Genomic DNA, 16,158 nt, shown 5'->3' on the forward strand with positions numbered 1-16,158 from the left:
TTCTTCCTTTCAAAATTCTCATTCCACCCTTTGGCCTCTTATCTTCTCTTTATCTTTTTATTGGAGACTGCCACTGTGACATTGACCATCTCAATTTCATTATTCCTCCTACTCACTCCAATCTATCTCCCTTTGAACTTGCAGCTCTCTGTTCTCTCAGATCCAACCTGATATTGTCATTAAACCTGCTTCCATGGGAGGTGCTGATGTTGCTTGGCAAACAGTCCTCTATCTTATGGATGCTGATTGGTAACTCTCTGACATTTCTTTCTGCCTCACCTTGTACTGTGATTCCACTAGTGAACATCAAAATGTTGTTTCTCAGTCATCTCTGGAGATCTGCCTGCAATAGCCTCCAAGCTGATAGTCCCCCAGTTCCAAAAAGCACGTTTCTAGCTCCTTCTCAAGATACATTTTGAAGCAATCTCTTCCTCACTTACCTGCATGATATCCTGGTGCTGCTTTCAAGCTGGAAGGCCTCTGATTGACTCTCCAGCTTTGTGAGCCCCCCAGCTACCCTTAATTGGATGACAAGTCTGCCCTCTGGTTATTAATTGGCCACTGAGTAACTGTTCCCCACACAATGTTGGCTTCTGACCCCCATTTGAACCTGATGGTGAGCCTGCATGGAAAATCCGGCCCTGTGCATCTACATAAAATATTTGATATCTGTAAAAATCCACAACAGGACTTCCATGGTACACCAATTATCTCAGATGGCTCCTGCCCCACACAACTTACTTCATCATATCTCAACCATTTTTTCTCCCCTTGTCTAGTCTCTTTGACCTACTTACATGACTCTTCTGACACCCTCTACTAATTTAACCATTTTTGGTTTCCTGGCCCTAAACATCTTCTTTTCATCTTGAACATCCATCTTGTATCTCTACACCTCCCAATGCCTATGAGGATAGAATAGAGAAACAGGAGGGCTTGAAAACAGAGATGAGCATTTTAAAATGGAGGCATTGCTTCATCAGAAGCCTGTGTAGATCAGCGAGCACAAGGGTGGTGACTGAATGGGATTTGGCATGAGTAAGACACAGGAAACAGCATTTAGGATAACCTCAAGTATATGGAAGGTGCTATGTGGGAGGCCAGCCAGGATTACGTTGGAATAGTCAAGTCTAGAGGTAACAATGGCATGAGTGAGGGTTTCAGCAGTAGTTGAGCTGAGGCAGGGGTGAAGTTGGACGATGTTATGGAGGTGGAAACAGGCGGTCTTCGTGATCATGCAGATATGTGGTCAGAAACTCATCACCGGGTTAAATATGACACCAGTGTTGCAAACAGCATGGTCAGCCTCATTGCTAGAGAGAGGGATGGAGTGGGTGGCTGAGGAATGAAGTTTGTAGTGGGAACTAAAAACAATGGCTTCTGGATCCCAATATTTAATTGGAGGAATTTCTGCTCCTCCAATACTGGTTGTTGGATAAGCAGTCTGAGAATTTAGCAATAGTGGTAAAGTCGAAATAAGTGCAGGTAAGGTAAAGTTGGGTGTCATCAGCATATGTGAAAACTAACACTTTGTTTTCAGATGATGTTGCTGGGGGCAGCAAGATGAGAAGTAGGAAGGGACCAAGGATAAATCCTTGGGGGACATTAGAGGTAACAGGTGCAGGAAGAGAAGCCATTGCAAGTGATGTTCTGAATACCGTATCCAAACAAATGCAGTCCTGCTCAGCCGAGCCACAATGAAGAGGTCTTGAAAGAGGCTTGTTTGGGCGATCATTTCAAATGCACATAGGTTTATTGTTTTGTTAGACGACTCTGTTCAGTATGCAAGCAAGATCCTGAGCTTCATCAGAACTATTAGAGATCAATTCACCAGCTTGAATGATTATTACAATATTTGAAGATTGAAATATGTAATATATTTTTACTTATGTAAAATATGCTATCTGTTTATGTTTTTTTATTGTGGTCAGTCATACTGTTTAGTTAATTTTTTATCTTCTGATTTCTTTTCCCCCAGCCTGGTCATAAATTATTAAGATAATCTTGCATTTACTTTATGATGTTAACACTTTTCTACAGTCTGGTTGTAAGCAATGATGATGTGAAGAGGGATCAGTTTTACAATGGAAGTGTGGAGAATGAAAAAGGTATGTATGCTAAACTGATCACAGCAACTCCTGTTATTTGCAGAAAATTGAAAAAAGTTTTCATAGCATCAAAGTGTGTTATACGATGTGATATTTTTTACCTTTATTGTGTTCTTCAAGGTGCAATAGTTCTCCGTGTAGCTAAATCATGGTTTCGTTTTGGGTCACTAGAAATTTTGGCACATTCTGGAGAGACTGAATTATTAAGGTAATTTTACTAATTTTTGAGGTCTCTTTGGATTTACCAGAGATAACATTGAATCGATCTTATGAATGAACTGTAAGATATATATACAGGCCTAAATAGACATTGCTAAACTCATGCCAGATTGGGACAGCTAGTGTTTAAGTTAGAATTATACTAAATTCTGCTGTGAGTATAAATGCAAGGGGTCTTTTTTTGTTTATTCTTTGAAGGGATGTGGCATCATTGGCAAGGTCAGCATTTGTTGCCCATCCCTAATTGCCCTTGAACTGAGTGGCTTGCTAGTGCCTTTCCAGAGGGCAGTTAAGAGTCAACCTGGTCAGACCAGGTAAGGATGGCAGATTTCCTTCCCTAAAGGGACATTAGTGAACCAGATGGGGTTTTACGACAATCGATGATAGTTTCATGGTTGCTGTTACTGAGACTAACTTTCAATTCCAGATTTTATTGAATTCAAATTCCATCAACTGCCATAGTGAGTTTTGAACCCATGTCCCCAGAGTATTAGCCTGGGTCTCTGGATTAGTGACATTACACCGCTGTCTTCCCTTTGTACGATTTGTTCCCATTGATACACATGGTTGCCAATTTTCCATATCTGGTGTTTGTGCACTTTTCACAGACTTGACCCCTACTGAACCTAGCAAATTCTCGGGGTTCAACTGACTTAAATATTTGGTTGAGTGCCAGACCAATGCTCACTCCAATAGTTTTGTGAAGAAGGGAAATGTTGGGTTGGATTTTACCAGTCCTCTAGGGACAGGTTGGGAAGCCAGGGTGGTGGTGTTGGTGGGGGGGTGCATAAAATAGCAAGGGTAGGAAAGGGTGGAGTGCCCCTAGGCTTCCTGCCGTCATACATTTTACCTGCAGTGGGAAAGGTGGAGGACAGCCCTCCCATCCAGAAGTCAATTGAGCTATTTAAGTGGCCAATTAATGGTTTCTTCCCATTGCTGGAGGTATTTTACTAGTGGTGGGTGGGCCGTCCACTGCCCATCTGGTGAACCCTGGTGGGCCTGCAGGCTCGTGTTGGGAAGGTCTTCATAATTGGGCACTCAGTGACCCGTGGAGGGGTCCCCAGGCAGCAATGGCCACTTCTGCGGCAACCAACCTTGCCCTCACCAATGCACTGCACTCTTACTGGGGTATGCCTCACTGGACCCTGCGCCCAGACCCCTCCTACTTTGTTAGAAGGGTGGCCAGCCCCTATGGTGTCCTCTCTGCTAGGTACAATCCCGCAATGGCCATGCATCCAGTGGCACTGCTGAATTGCTGGCCCTCCGATTGGCCGGCATCTCTGAGAGCGGGCTCTCGTCCTTTAAAAGGATGGGAACCCTGACAGCAACTAATTAGTCCCTGGATGACCAGAAAAATGAGGCAGGGAATGCCACAAATGGCTGAGGCGAGGTTGGCCCTGGCTCTTGGGCTGGTGACGCCAGCAAATTTACAGCTGTTGTCCCTGTGTTAGAAACTGCTACCAAATTGCCATCTGCCATGCAGTATAGCTCTGCTGTATTGACAAAATAATTAAATTGACCTACCTGTAAATCAATGACTCCAATTTACAGATCTCTTCAATGGAAATCATAATGTGTGTTATTTGAATGGGATCTTAATGGGCAGAATTTTGTCGCTGGTGGGTGTGCGGGCCCCACCGGCTTGGCGGCGGGCAGACAGCCGACCCCCGCCACTGAAACGGAGCCCACCGCCATTTTGAGTGGGCGGGCCAATTAAGGCCCACCCAGCAGCCTGCCCTATAGCACTTCCTATGCGGGGGGCGGGGGGGGGGGAAGGAATCCCCAGCTGTCAAAGTGCGGTCTTTCGCGCATGCGTGCGAAAGAGCGCACTGCTCCCTGAGATAAAATGCTGTCTCAGGGAGATTAGTGACACTGTCAAAAATGTAAAAAAATAGAGAAATAAAAATATTAACATGTCCCCCTCATGTGACATGTTAATAAATATCACGACATTTATTAAAGTTTTTAAAAAGGAATAGGAACCCTCCTCTCGCCAGTGGATGAGGTTTCATGTATTATCAGAAGCCCACTGGGGCTCCTGGACTGCCCAGCAGCCTTAAGATTGGACAGGCAGGGCCTTTAATTACTTTAATTAGCCTGTCAATGGCCTCAATTGGCCATTGACAGGTCGGCAGGCGGACAGCTGATTTCACTGTCCCCCCGCCTTCCTGAAAATTTAAAGGGACCGGGATGACGTCGGGGGTTCCTCCCGATGTCATCCCGTGTCATTTTCCCGTCGCTGAGCGGGCCCTGTCCCCAAATCGCCAATGGCAAAATTCTGGCCAATGTGTCTGCCTGATTATGGTGGGGGATTCCCATCCTTGTCTGATTTAAACACAAGAAATGTGCATTGTGGTGAAACACAGCAGTGACATGGTGAAACTGATTTCTGTTCCTATTTCCTACTCCTTTTACATGGTGAACGAGCACACGGTGGCGTGGTATTGTCACTGGACCAATATTCTAGAGACCCAGGGTAATGCTCTGGGGACCTGGGTTTGAATCGCACCACGGCAAATGGTGTAATTTGAATTCTGTAAAAATCTGGAATTAAAAGTCTACTGATGACCACAAAACCATTGCTGATTGTCGTAAAAACCCATCTGGTTCGCTAGTGTCCTTTAGGGAAGGAAATCTGCCATCCTTACTACTGGCCTACATGTGACTCCAGACCAACAGCAATGTGATTGACTCTTAAATGCCTTCTGAACAAGGTCAATTAGGGATGGGGAATAAATGCTAGGCAGTGATGCCTACATCCCATGAACGAATAAATAAAAAACATAGGAATGAGAAATAGGAATATGTCTTAAAAACTACCATTATCACTTCCTCCTTGAAAAATACATGTATAATCTCCAACTAATCTTTAACATCCTTCATTTTTCTGGAATGTATCATTGCCTCTCAGCTATGTATCTACCACTGATTCAATCATTTAGTCCAGTTTCTTGTTTCCAGGAGTTCTATTATACTTAAGGTATTAAAATAAGTAAAATGAAGATGAGTAATTCTCTTTGGATTTGTATGTTAGGTGAATCCTTTTATGTCACACTAATTTTAAGACATCAGATTTTGTTTGACTGTCAAATTTGGAGATGTGTTCACCTGTACAGTGGAGGCATATGTGCACAAATATTGTGATGCAAACTCTTCTCATCGATTTGTATTGGCCAACTAAGCAAGGCAAAATGTGGGACTGTATTGGTCAGGAGTCTCAAAGACTGGCTAGGCAATAACTCTTAATTGATTTCTGTTTACTGTTAAAGGAGTAGTGGTGCAGGAACAAACAGCAACAATGAGGAATGTGGGAAAAATCATTGATAGTGCCTTGGGGAGCCTTTTTGTAAGAAGTGGTGCAAAGGAAAGTAGTTCAATTTTGGGCTGAATGGCCAGCCTCCCAGGAAAGCTGAGGGGTGAGGTAAACAGAGGGAGGTGGCTGAGCATATTAATGAAGTTTGCTGGTGCACATTGTCTGTGGAAATATTTGTCCCTGGTACTCTTGGGGAAATAGTACGCAGAGATATTTTATCCCTATTCACATCACTTTCTTACAACAGAAGATGAATTGCACAATTGCAATGATGCACAAAATACTTAATTTAAAAGCCCCGGCACCAGGATTGAGATAGTGTGAGCAAGAGATGCACTTTGCATGCTTGGGCAGTTGTCAGCACTTTCTGAAAAGACAACCCCATGGAAAAGTCCAGCATAGGCAAATGAGTGGTTATGCTAAAGCAGCTTAATTATTATGAAAAGGAGGTTCTTACCCCTTTTAGGCCACGAAGCTGTGGAAGATATTTGCAAGGGAAAATTTAGAGGCAGGATGCCACCATCAAGCAAGTGAGAACTATTGAATCCAGGAGATGAATGCCTTTCCAATAAATCTGCTTCACCAATCGCCCACAATCGGACATTTCTGACACTTCCTTTCTTCTCCATAAGGCAGCCAATCTCCCTCCTTCCTGCCATTATTCCTGCCCTTACTAAGCACCTGCATGACATGTAACATGTTTTTCTGATCTTACCTCTCCTTGAAGATATTGGGCTGAATATTAACTTGGAGGGAGCACGGAGAGAGAGGGAAAACCCAGAAAAATGGGTTTCCCTATGGTACTGCCAAATTTAATGGTAGGACATGATTAGCAATTTTTTGTCCCTGTTTCCCAGCTGTAGGCAGCCAGGTTAAGAGGCTCACTGGCTGTCAGGCGGATAGGCCTTTGATGCCAGGCCATAGCTGGGAAATGGAGAGGAAATGGGGGAAGGAAGGTTAGAGTTTAGAGCCAGGAAGATCGGGGAGGCTAGAGCAGGGAGTGATTGAGATATGGAACCAGGCAACATCAGGGAAGCTGGGATAAAACAGAAAATGCTGTGAAAAATCAGCAGGTTTGCATCTGTGGACAGAGAAACAGAGTTACTGTTTTGAGTTCATATGACTCTCTGTCAGGGAGGCTGGTTTGGGGGAGATTGGAGACTTTCGGGGAGATTGGCTGCCTCATGGAGGAGGAAGGAAGAGTCAGAAATCTCTGATCGTGGGGGATTACTGAAGCAGATTTATTGCATCCAGCCTGTAAATGGAATGGCATTTATCTCCTGGATTCAACAATTCTCGTGTCCCTTTAACTAATGGGTTTTCCAAGGACCAGGAAACTTGGCTAGCCAGGGTTAAATTTGAAATTGTGATTAAATATGAGGCATGCACCTTCATTGTCGCTTATCTGCTTCCTGTGGGCACGTTGGGTCCTGCCTCCTGTCTTGCCTTTGTTAAAACCAGAAGTGAGTGGTTTGGACACAGTTTGGGGTGGAGATTCAGATTTTCAACACATTAATGTCCCACATGATTGAAATCCACCCATTTTTGGGTTGGGTGGGGTGGTTAAAATTCCCCCTCTTGCCTTGGGGCTGAATTGGATTTGTATTTTCTTTCCTATTTTGTTGTTCTTCTCAAGAAGAAGTAACATTCAATAACCGCAGAGACTCTAACAGGAGTACATTGTGTTAAGCATCAGCACATAGTCTTGCACCCTAGGTATTGAGGGAATAGATTTGATGAAGGCCTATCAAGTGTACAACAACAAAAAACTGAAGAGCAATTGAAGGTGACAGGAGAAAAGTAGTAAAGAGCCAGGCTGTGAACACTTGTTGTAAGCCAACTGTATGGGCCTGGACTCAGATAGGTAGTGCAGCAATTAAAAACTAACTGAAGGAGGAAGCTGTACAAATATTCCCATCCTTAATGATGGGAGAGCCCAGCACAATTGTGCAAAAGACAAGGCTGAAAAATTCGCAACAATCTTCAGTCAGAATTTCACAGCGAGGAGGTGGTGGCATAGTGGTATTATCATTGGACCAATATTCTAGAGACCCAGGGTAATGCTCTGGGGACCCAGGTTCAAATCCACCATGGCAGATGGTGAAATTTGAATTCAATAAAAATCTGGAATTAAAAGTCTAATGATGATCACAAAACATTGCTGATTGTCGTAAAACCCCATCTGGTTCACTAATCTGCCACCCTTACCTGATCTGGCCTACATGTGACTCCAGACCCACAGCAATGCAGTTGACGCTTAGGCAGCAATGCCCACACCCAAATCCCATGAACGAATTAAAAAAAAAATCCATCTTGACCTCCTCCTGAGGTCCCCACCATCATAGATGCCAGTCTTTAGTCAATTTGATTCATTTCACATAATATCAAGAAACTGGATACTAAGGCAACATTCCGGCAATAGTATTTAAGACTTAGCTGTGCCCTTAGTCAAGCTGTTCCAGTACAGCTGCAACACTGGCATCAAATCAACAATATGGAAAATTTCCCAGGTATGTCCTGTCCACAAAAAGCAGGACAAATCCAACTCCATCAGTTGACAGTGCTATCAAACAGCACTTATTCAGCAATAACCCCACTGACAATCAGCTTGCATTCTTCCAGGATCACTCAGCTCCTGACCTAATTAAAGCTTTGGTCCAAGCATGGACAAAAGAGATGAACCCCAGATGTGAGATGAGCGGCATTTTACCGAATATGATATCAAGGAGCCCGAGCAAAACTGAAGTCAGTGGGAATTGGGAGGGAAAATACTCCACTGATTGGAGTCAAATCTAGCACAAAGATAGATGGTTGTGGTTGTGGGAGGTTAATTATCTCAGTTCCAAGACATCACTGCAAGAGTTCCTCAGGGTAGTGTCCTAGGCCTAACCAACTTCAGCTGCTTCATCATAAGGTTAGAATTGTAATCGTTGATGATTACACAACGTTAAGCATCATTTGCGAATCCTCAGATACTGAAGCAGTCCATGTCCATATGCAACAAGAACTGATGGACTTCATCCTAGGGTCTTGAAAGAAGTTGCTAGTGGGATAGTCGGTTTTAATTTTCCAAAATTCGTTAGATTTGGGGAAGGTTCCATTAGATTGGCAATTAGCAAATGTAACTCCTTTATTCAAAAAGGGAGGGAGACAGAAAGCAAGAAACTACAGGCCAGTTAGCTTAACATCTGGCAAAGGGAAAATATTAGAAGCTAATATTAAAGATATTATTATAGGCTTGAATTTTTCTAAGTGCTGTATCAGGCAGGGTCAGCATGATTTTGTGAAAGGAAAATCATGTTTAACCAATTTATTGGAGTACTTTGAAGAAGTAATGTGTGCTGTGGATAATGAGGATGTGCAGTACTTAGATTTCCAGAAGGCATTTGGTAAGCTGCCAGATCAAAGATTATTTAGGAAAATAAAAGTTAATGGTGTAGGGGGTAACAAATTGGCATGGATAGAAGATTGGCTAGCTAACAGAAAACAGAGTAAGCATAAATGGGTCATTTTCTGGTTGGCATGATGTGAATGAGTGGTGTGCCACAAGGATCAGTAGTGCAGCCTCAACTTTTTACAATTTATATAAATGATTTGGATGAAGGAACCGAATGTATGGTTATGAAATTTGCTGATAGCACAAAGATAGGTAGGAAAGTATGTTGTGAAGAGGACAGAAGTAGGCTATAAAGGGATATAGATAGGTTAAGTGAGTGGGCAAAGATCTGGAAAATGGAGTATAATGTGGGAAAATGTGAAATTGTCCATTTAGGCAGGAAGAATAAAAAGAAGCATATTATCTAAATGGTGAGAGATTGCATAGGGACCTAGGTGTCCTGTGCATGGAAAAGCTAATGGAATGTTATTGTTTATTGCAAGGGGAATTGGATACAAAAGTAGGGAGGTTATACTTCATCTTATACAGGGCATTAGTGAGACCACATCTGGAGTACTGTGTACAGTATTGGAAGATTATAAATGCATTGGAAAAGTTCAGAGAAAGTTTACTAGGCTAATACCTGGAATGGGTGGATTGTCTTATGAGGAAAGGTTGGATAGGCCAGGCTTGTATCTGCTGGAGTTTAGAGGAATAAAAGGTGACTTGATTGAAACATATAAGATCCTGAGGGGTCTTGACAGCATGAATGTGGGAAGGATGTTTCCTCTTGTGGGAGAATCTAGAACTAGAGGTCACTGTTTAAAAATAAGGGGCTTCCCACTTAAGACAGAGATGAGGATAATTTTTTTCTTTTGGGGGTTGAGAGTCTTTGGCATTCTCTTCCTCAAAAGGTGGTGAAAGCAGAGTCTTTTAATATTTTTTAGGCAGAGGTAGATAGATTCTTGTTAAGCAAGGGGATGAAAGGTTATTGGGGGTAGGTGGGAATGTGGAGTTGAGATTACAATCAGATCAGCCATGATCTTATTGAATGGTGAAGCTTGACACCATCCAGGATAAAGCAGCCCATTTGATTCGCACCCTGTCCACCACCTTAAACATTTATTTTCTCTATCACCGATACACAGTGGAAGCACTGTGTATTATCTCCAAGATGTACTGCAACACCTCACCATGTCTTCTTCAAAACCCATGACCTCTACTACCTAAAAGGACAAGGGCAGCAGATGCATGGGAACACCATAACCTACAAATTCCCCTTCAAGCCATACACTATCCTGATTTGGAACTATATCACGTTACTTCACTATCGCTGGATCATATTCCTAGAATTCCCTGCCAAGCAACACTGTTGGTGTACCTACACCACGTGGACTGTAGCAGTTCAAGAAGGCAGCTCACCACCACCTTCAAGGGCAGTTAGGCATGGACAATAAATGCTGGCCTAGCCAGCGATTCTCACTTCCCGTGAATGAATAAATAAAAAAAAACTAAAAAGCTTTTGCTATATCATTGAGTTTATCAGCAACCTTCAGCAGCTGGCAAAGAATGCTTGACAATAAATCCCTGACATAACTGCTGTCCTATGGGTGAATGTTTGGAAATATGGAGTTCCATGGGTCATTGCCATTTTCACAACCATCTACACAGGACTCTCAAAGCATCGAGGGGTCTAGCATTCATCATTGTTAACTTAAGACCTCAGGCATTCAAGTGCAGAAGTCTGCTTCCAGTTTATTAGACTGACTGGGTTATTCTCTTTAATATATGAGCTAACTTACAGATTACTCTTGTAAAGAGTCATCTAGCTGGATGCCCAGCATTAGCAGAAAGGCAGGAAAAATAAATTATGAGGTGGATTCCTTTCAACAGGCTACACTTCCTTCCACTCCAACCAGATCTCAAAGGATTGAAGAAGTCAGAAAGCTGGTAGCCTTTGGGGTGTCAGATATGGAAACTAGAGAATCTAGGTATTGGCGAGGGACTGACATCTTTGTCATGGCTGGAACTTTGAAGCAAAGATTGGATATAATTGGATGTATTAAGGCTTCTTCAGTAAATTTTGGTTTACGAACTGGGACTAGTGTAGCGTCATCTGGTAGAAATCACCAACTAGCCACAGGTGAGTCACATGCACTAATTTTAGCAAATGCTACGTACATACACAAAATATAGGTAAACGCACTTTACATGGGTAAATTTACTTCACAAATATCAACCGTGATTCAATAACCAAGGAAGAAAATCACTCACGCACTGAAAAACTCTGCATTTGTCTTACCGCATTACCAACAAATGTATAGAGAGGTCAAGTACACCTGTATACACTGCTCACACCATCTTCCTATGAAAACGCAGGAAAAGCATCTTCTGCTCATTTACCTCCTCCCTTCCCACTGTCCATGGGCCTAAACATTACTACCAGCTGAAACAATCTATTTGTACTGCTTTCAATTTAGTATACCGTATTCACCGCTAATTGCCTAACCACTTTGTTGAACACCTCTGTTCAGTCTGCAAATGTGATCCTGAGCTTCCAGTTGCCTGTCATTTTAATTCTCCAACCCACTCCCTGCTGGGGTTCCTCATCAGATCTATCAGTAGAGTCTTCCTCTGAGGCCTGTGTAGCTGTGTCGTTATCCTCATATCCAGTGTGTCCCCCCTGGCCTCTGCCAGATTGTGCAGCAGACACCGATGATAAGTGGCACACGGTCCCAAGGATATTGCAGGGCATACTCTGATCTGTCCAAGCAGTGGAACCGCATCTTCAGCAGATCATTGGCCCTCTCAACCACTGACCTTGTGGAGGCATGATTCCTATTGTACCTTTCTTCTGCCTCTGTCCTTGGGTGCTGAGTGGCGTCATGAGCCATCTTTTCAAGTGATATCTTTTGTCACCCAGCAGCCAACCATCCAACTGAGCTGGAGCCACGAACAGCCTTGGCACCTGGGCGTGTCACAGAATGTATGCATCATGGGAACTGCCGGGGTACCTTGCAAAGACTTACAGAATCAGGGTCTTGTGGTCGCACATGATCTGCACATTCGTGGAGTGGTTGCCCTTTCTATTCACAAAGGCACCCAGCTGACCTGCTGGCACCTGATGGCCACATGAGTGCAGTCTATGGCACCCTGGATGTGGAGGAACCCAGCAGTAGCTGCGAAGCCTCTAGCTTGCTCAGCCTGGCTGGTTTGGTCTGTCCAGTAATGAATGCATATAAGGCCCGGTCTGAACAGAGCATCAGTGACGATCCTGACACAACGGTGGACAGCTGATTGGGACCCTCCACACAGATCCCCCACTGACTCCTGGAAAGATTCGGATGCAAAACAATTGAGGGCCATTTCAGTGCCACTGGCATTCGGTGCCCACCCACACAGTTGGAGGTGATCTCCGGATCGCTACCTGGCATATTGATGTCACTGTGTCCCTAGAGAGGTGGAGCCTCCTGCGGCACTGGACCTCAGACATGTTAAAGTAGCTGGGTTGCTGCCTGTACACTCTGGCAGCGGGATAATGGCGTCTTCTGTGGTCCCTTCCACCTGGCTCTTCCTGCTGGCCCTGCACCCCTTGCACCTGCGTCTCTCCTCCCACAGGTCTCTCCATGGGATGTAGCCTGCTGACACCTGACCTCCTCTCCCTTCTGCACCTCCCTTCCTCCTCAGAGGACGTCCCCCCAGTGGAGTACACAATCCCCATCTGCTAAAATGTTGATGGCACTGTCTCAAGCACTGAAGGCTGCACTTGGCAACAATGCCCCAAGAGAGTTGATAAATCAAAAGTGTCCTTAAAACAAAGCTAACAAAGCAAAAACTTCAGAAGAGACCACAGGAATAGGTTTGAAATGTTAGTAAACAAGCAGCAGCAAACTCCTAACGACTCACAAAGGTAATGCTCCGACCCCCCCCACTTTTGTCCCGCCCTTGCATGAAAAAAGTGATAAAACGAGTTAGCCACCTGCCTGTGTTGCCCATGCAACAAGCCCAAAAATTGCACGGGCAGCGTAAAATTGCCTTCATTTGCACTTTTAATTGCCTTAAGTGGCTGATTAATTGTCGGCAGGTGCGCTTCTGAGTCCCATGCGTGCCCGCCCACTGAAATATCACACGAGTGCGCGATGATGTCAGGACGTGCGCCTGATGTCGTCTTGCAAGATTTAATGCTCTTTCGGGTCGGGCACGCGCCTGCTACTAGCACATAAAATTCTGGCCATTAACTTTTTTTCTTTTTTCAAAAATGTTCCCTGACCTGCTGAGTATTTCCAGCATGTTCTGTTTCTATTTCAGATTTCCAGTATTTGCTGTACTTTGTTTTTGTACATTGAATATGAATATTGAATGCCCAATGATGGTATCTAATACTTATTTTTTATTTACTTTGAAATGCAACGAACCAAATTTTGGGGCTAAATTTTACATTGCAAAAGTGCGACTGCTGTAGTCCCACAGAAGCATAAGATTTGGCATGATGACGTCTATTCACGAACTCAATGTCATCACACTGGTCAGCAATAATATGGTGAGCAGGCCGGCTCTGAAATTGACAGCCCATCTGCCACTTGGAATTTTTTTTTTATTCGTTCAAAGGATATGGCCATCACTGGTGAGGCCAGCATATGTTGTCCATGCCTAGTTGCCCTCATTCAGGGGCATTTAAGAATCAACCACATGGCACATTTAAGCTAGTTAGCAGTCGGATTGACTGCAATAATAAGTTCCCGAAGCTATAATAAAGTGTGCATGCGAAACATGCCTGGTGCAAAGCTCAATTTCTTTTGTGTGGATATAAAGACCGGAGTTGGGTATATGCCTGACTTGAGCAGGAGAGGCTGCTGGCAGTTATTCCTTGAATAAATCTTTGCTGGTCATAAACCTCTAATCATAATCAGGGCTTTCCCTCAAAGGAGTGTCCAAAAAGTTGGTAACCTCGTCCTTTCATCACTGCATCACTTGTGGTGAGAAAGAGTGTCTCCTATGGGACCAAAATAGGTCACTAATAGTGTCATCAAAATAGGTGGGAAAGTAAGTTGCAATGAAGAAATAAGAAATTTACAAATGGGTATGGACAGGTTAAGTGAATAGGCCAAAATTTGGCAGATGGAGTTTTAACGTGGATAAGTGTGAGGTTATCCATTTTGGTTGGAAGAATAAAAAGGTGACTTATTATTTAAATGGAGAGAAACTTCAGAACGCTTCAGTGCAGAGGGATCTGGGTGCCCTCGTGCATGAATCGCTGAAAGCTAGTATACAGCTACAGCAGATAATAAGGAAGGCAAATGGAATTTTGGCATTTATTGCTAAAGGTATAGAGTATAAAAATAGGGAAGTGTTGTTGCAACTGTACAAGGGCATTGGTGAAACCGCAGCTGAAGTACTGTGCACAGTTTTGGTCCCCTTACTTGAGGACGGATTTTGTTGCATTGGAGGCGGTTCAGAGGAGGTTCACTAGATTGATTCCAGAGATGCGAGGCTTGTCTTATGAGGAGAGATTGAGCAGTTTAGGCCTATACTTGCTGGAGTTTAGAAGGATGAGAAGAGATCTAATTGAGGTATATAAGATGCTAAAGGGGATAGATAAAGTAGACATGGAGTGCATGTTTCCCCTTGTGGAGCATTCTAGAATGAAAGGCCATAGTTTTAGGCTAAGGGGCGGTAGATTTAAATCAGAGATGAGGAGAAGTTGCTTTTCTCAAAGGGTTGTGAATCTATGGAATTCACTACCTCAGAGTGCAGTGGATGCTGGGACACTGAATAAATTTAAGGAGGAGATAGACAGATTTTTAATTAGTAATGCGTTGAAAGGTTATGGGGAGAGGGTGGGAAATTGGAGCTGAGGCCAAAATGAGATCAGCCATGACCATATTGAATGGCAGGGTAGGCTCGAGGGGCTGAATTGTCTACTCCTGTTCTTATGTTATGGGCATTATATATTCTTTGGGAGATACATCCTCCAATGAGGAGGAGGAGGAGGAGGCCAGCTGTGCAGGAGTGACATGATTTGGAGGGAAAAAATAAAAGCAAAAAACTGCGGTTGCTGGAAATCCAAAACATAAACAAAAATACCTGGAAAAACTCAGCAGGTCTGGCAGCATCTGTGGAGAAGAGCACAGTTAACGTTTCGAGTCCGAATGACCCTTGAACAGAACTAAGTAAAAATAGAAAAGAGGTGAAATATAAGCTGGTTTAAGGGAGGGCCGGGGTGGTGCGGGTAGAGCTGGATAGAAGGTCAGTGATAGGTGGAGATAACCAAAAGATGTCACAAACAAAAGGACAAAGAGGTGTTGAAGGTGGTGATATTATCTGAGGAATGTGCTAATTAAGGGTAGAAAGCAGGACAAGCAAGGCACAGCTAGTCCTAGTGGGTGTGGGGTGGGGTGAAGGAATCAAAAAAGGCTAAAAGGTAGAGATAAAACAACGGATGGAAATACATTTAAAAACAATGGAAATAGGTGGGAAAAGAAAAATCTATATAAATTATTGGAAAAAACAAAAAGGAGGGGGAAATATCAGAAAGGGGGTGGGGATGCCAGAAGCAGCAGCACGCAAACCTAAAAATGAGGCATCAAAATAGGACTTCTTGTGTTTCAAACAGCATAAGCAGCAAGTGGTAGACAGAGCTAAACAATTCCACAACCAACGAATCAGATCTAAGCGCTGCAGTCTTGCCACATCCAGTCATGAATGGTGATGGATAATTAAACAACTCACTGGAGGAGGAGGCTCCACAAATATCCCCATCCTCAATGATGGGGGAGCCCAGCACATCAGTGCAAAAGATAGGGCTGAAGCATTCGCAACAGTCTTCAGCCAGAAGATGAACCATCTCATCCTCCTCTGAAAGCCAGTCTTCAGCCAATTCAATTCACTCTATTTCTTGATATCAAGAAATGGCTGAAGGCACTGGATTCTACAAAGTGTTATGATCCCAGCTGAGGTTACCTCTGGACAAGTCTGATCCCATAGTGGAACCCATCTTGATAGATCCTAACTTTTGTTTGTTTGTTCAGGTACGTGGAGAGTAGCTATATAACAGAGGCCCAGGGGTCAGCTGATGAACTTTTAACAAAAGAATAAAATATTTATTTTACAAGAAAAGATGAACTATATTACAATAATCTTTC

At 43.5% G+C, this 16,158-nt stretch overlaps 1 protein-coding gene across 2 annotated transcripts in view; it reads left to right on the forward strand.

Moving 5' to 3' along the window:
- The window catches only part of LOC121275755 (protein adenylyltransferase SelO-like), a 270,091-nt gene that overhangs the window by 173,451 nt on the left and 80,482 nt on the right, over nucleotides 1–16,158 (forward strand). For both annotated transcript variants that reach the window (XM_041183353.1, XM_041183354.1), the window contains exons 7-8: nucleotides 2,041–2,108; nucleotides 2,229–2,316. In XM_041183353.1, coding sequence (XP_041039287.1) covers nucleotides 2,041–2,108; nucleotides 2,229–2,316 — 156 coding nt within the window. The remainder of the gene's footprint in view (nucleotides 1–2,040; nucleotides 2,109–2,228; nucleotides 2,317–16,158) is intronic.

The sequence above is a fragment of the Carcharodon carcharias genome, chromosome 3 (assembly GCF_017639515.1).
Source record: "Carcharodon carcharias isolate sCarCar2 chromosome 3, sCarCar2.pri, whole genome shotgun sequence".
Lineage (NCBI taxonomy): Eukaryota > Metazoa > Chordata > Chondrichthyes > Lamniformes > Lamnidae > Carcharodon > Carcharodon carcharias.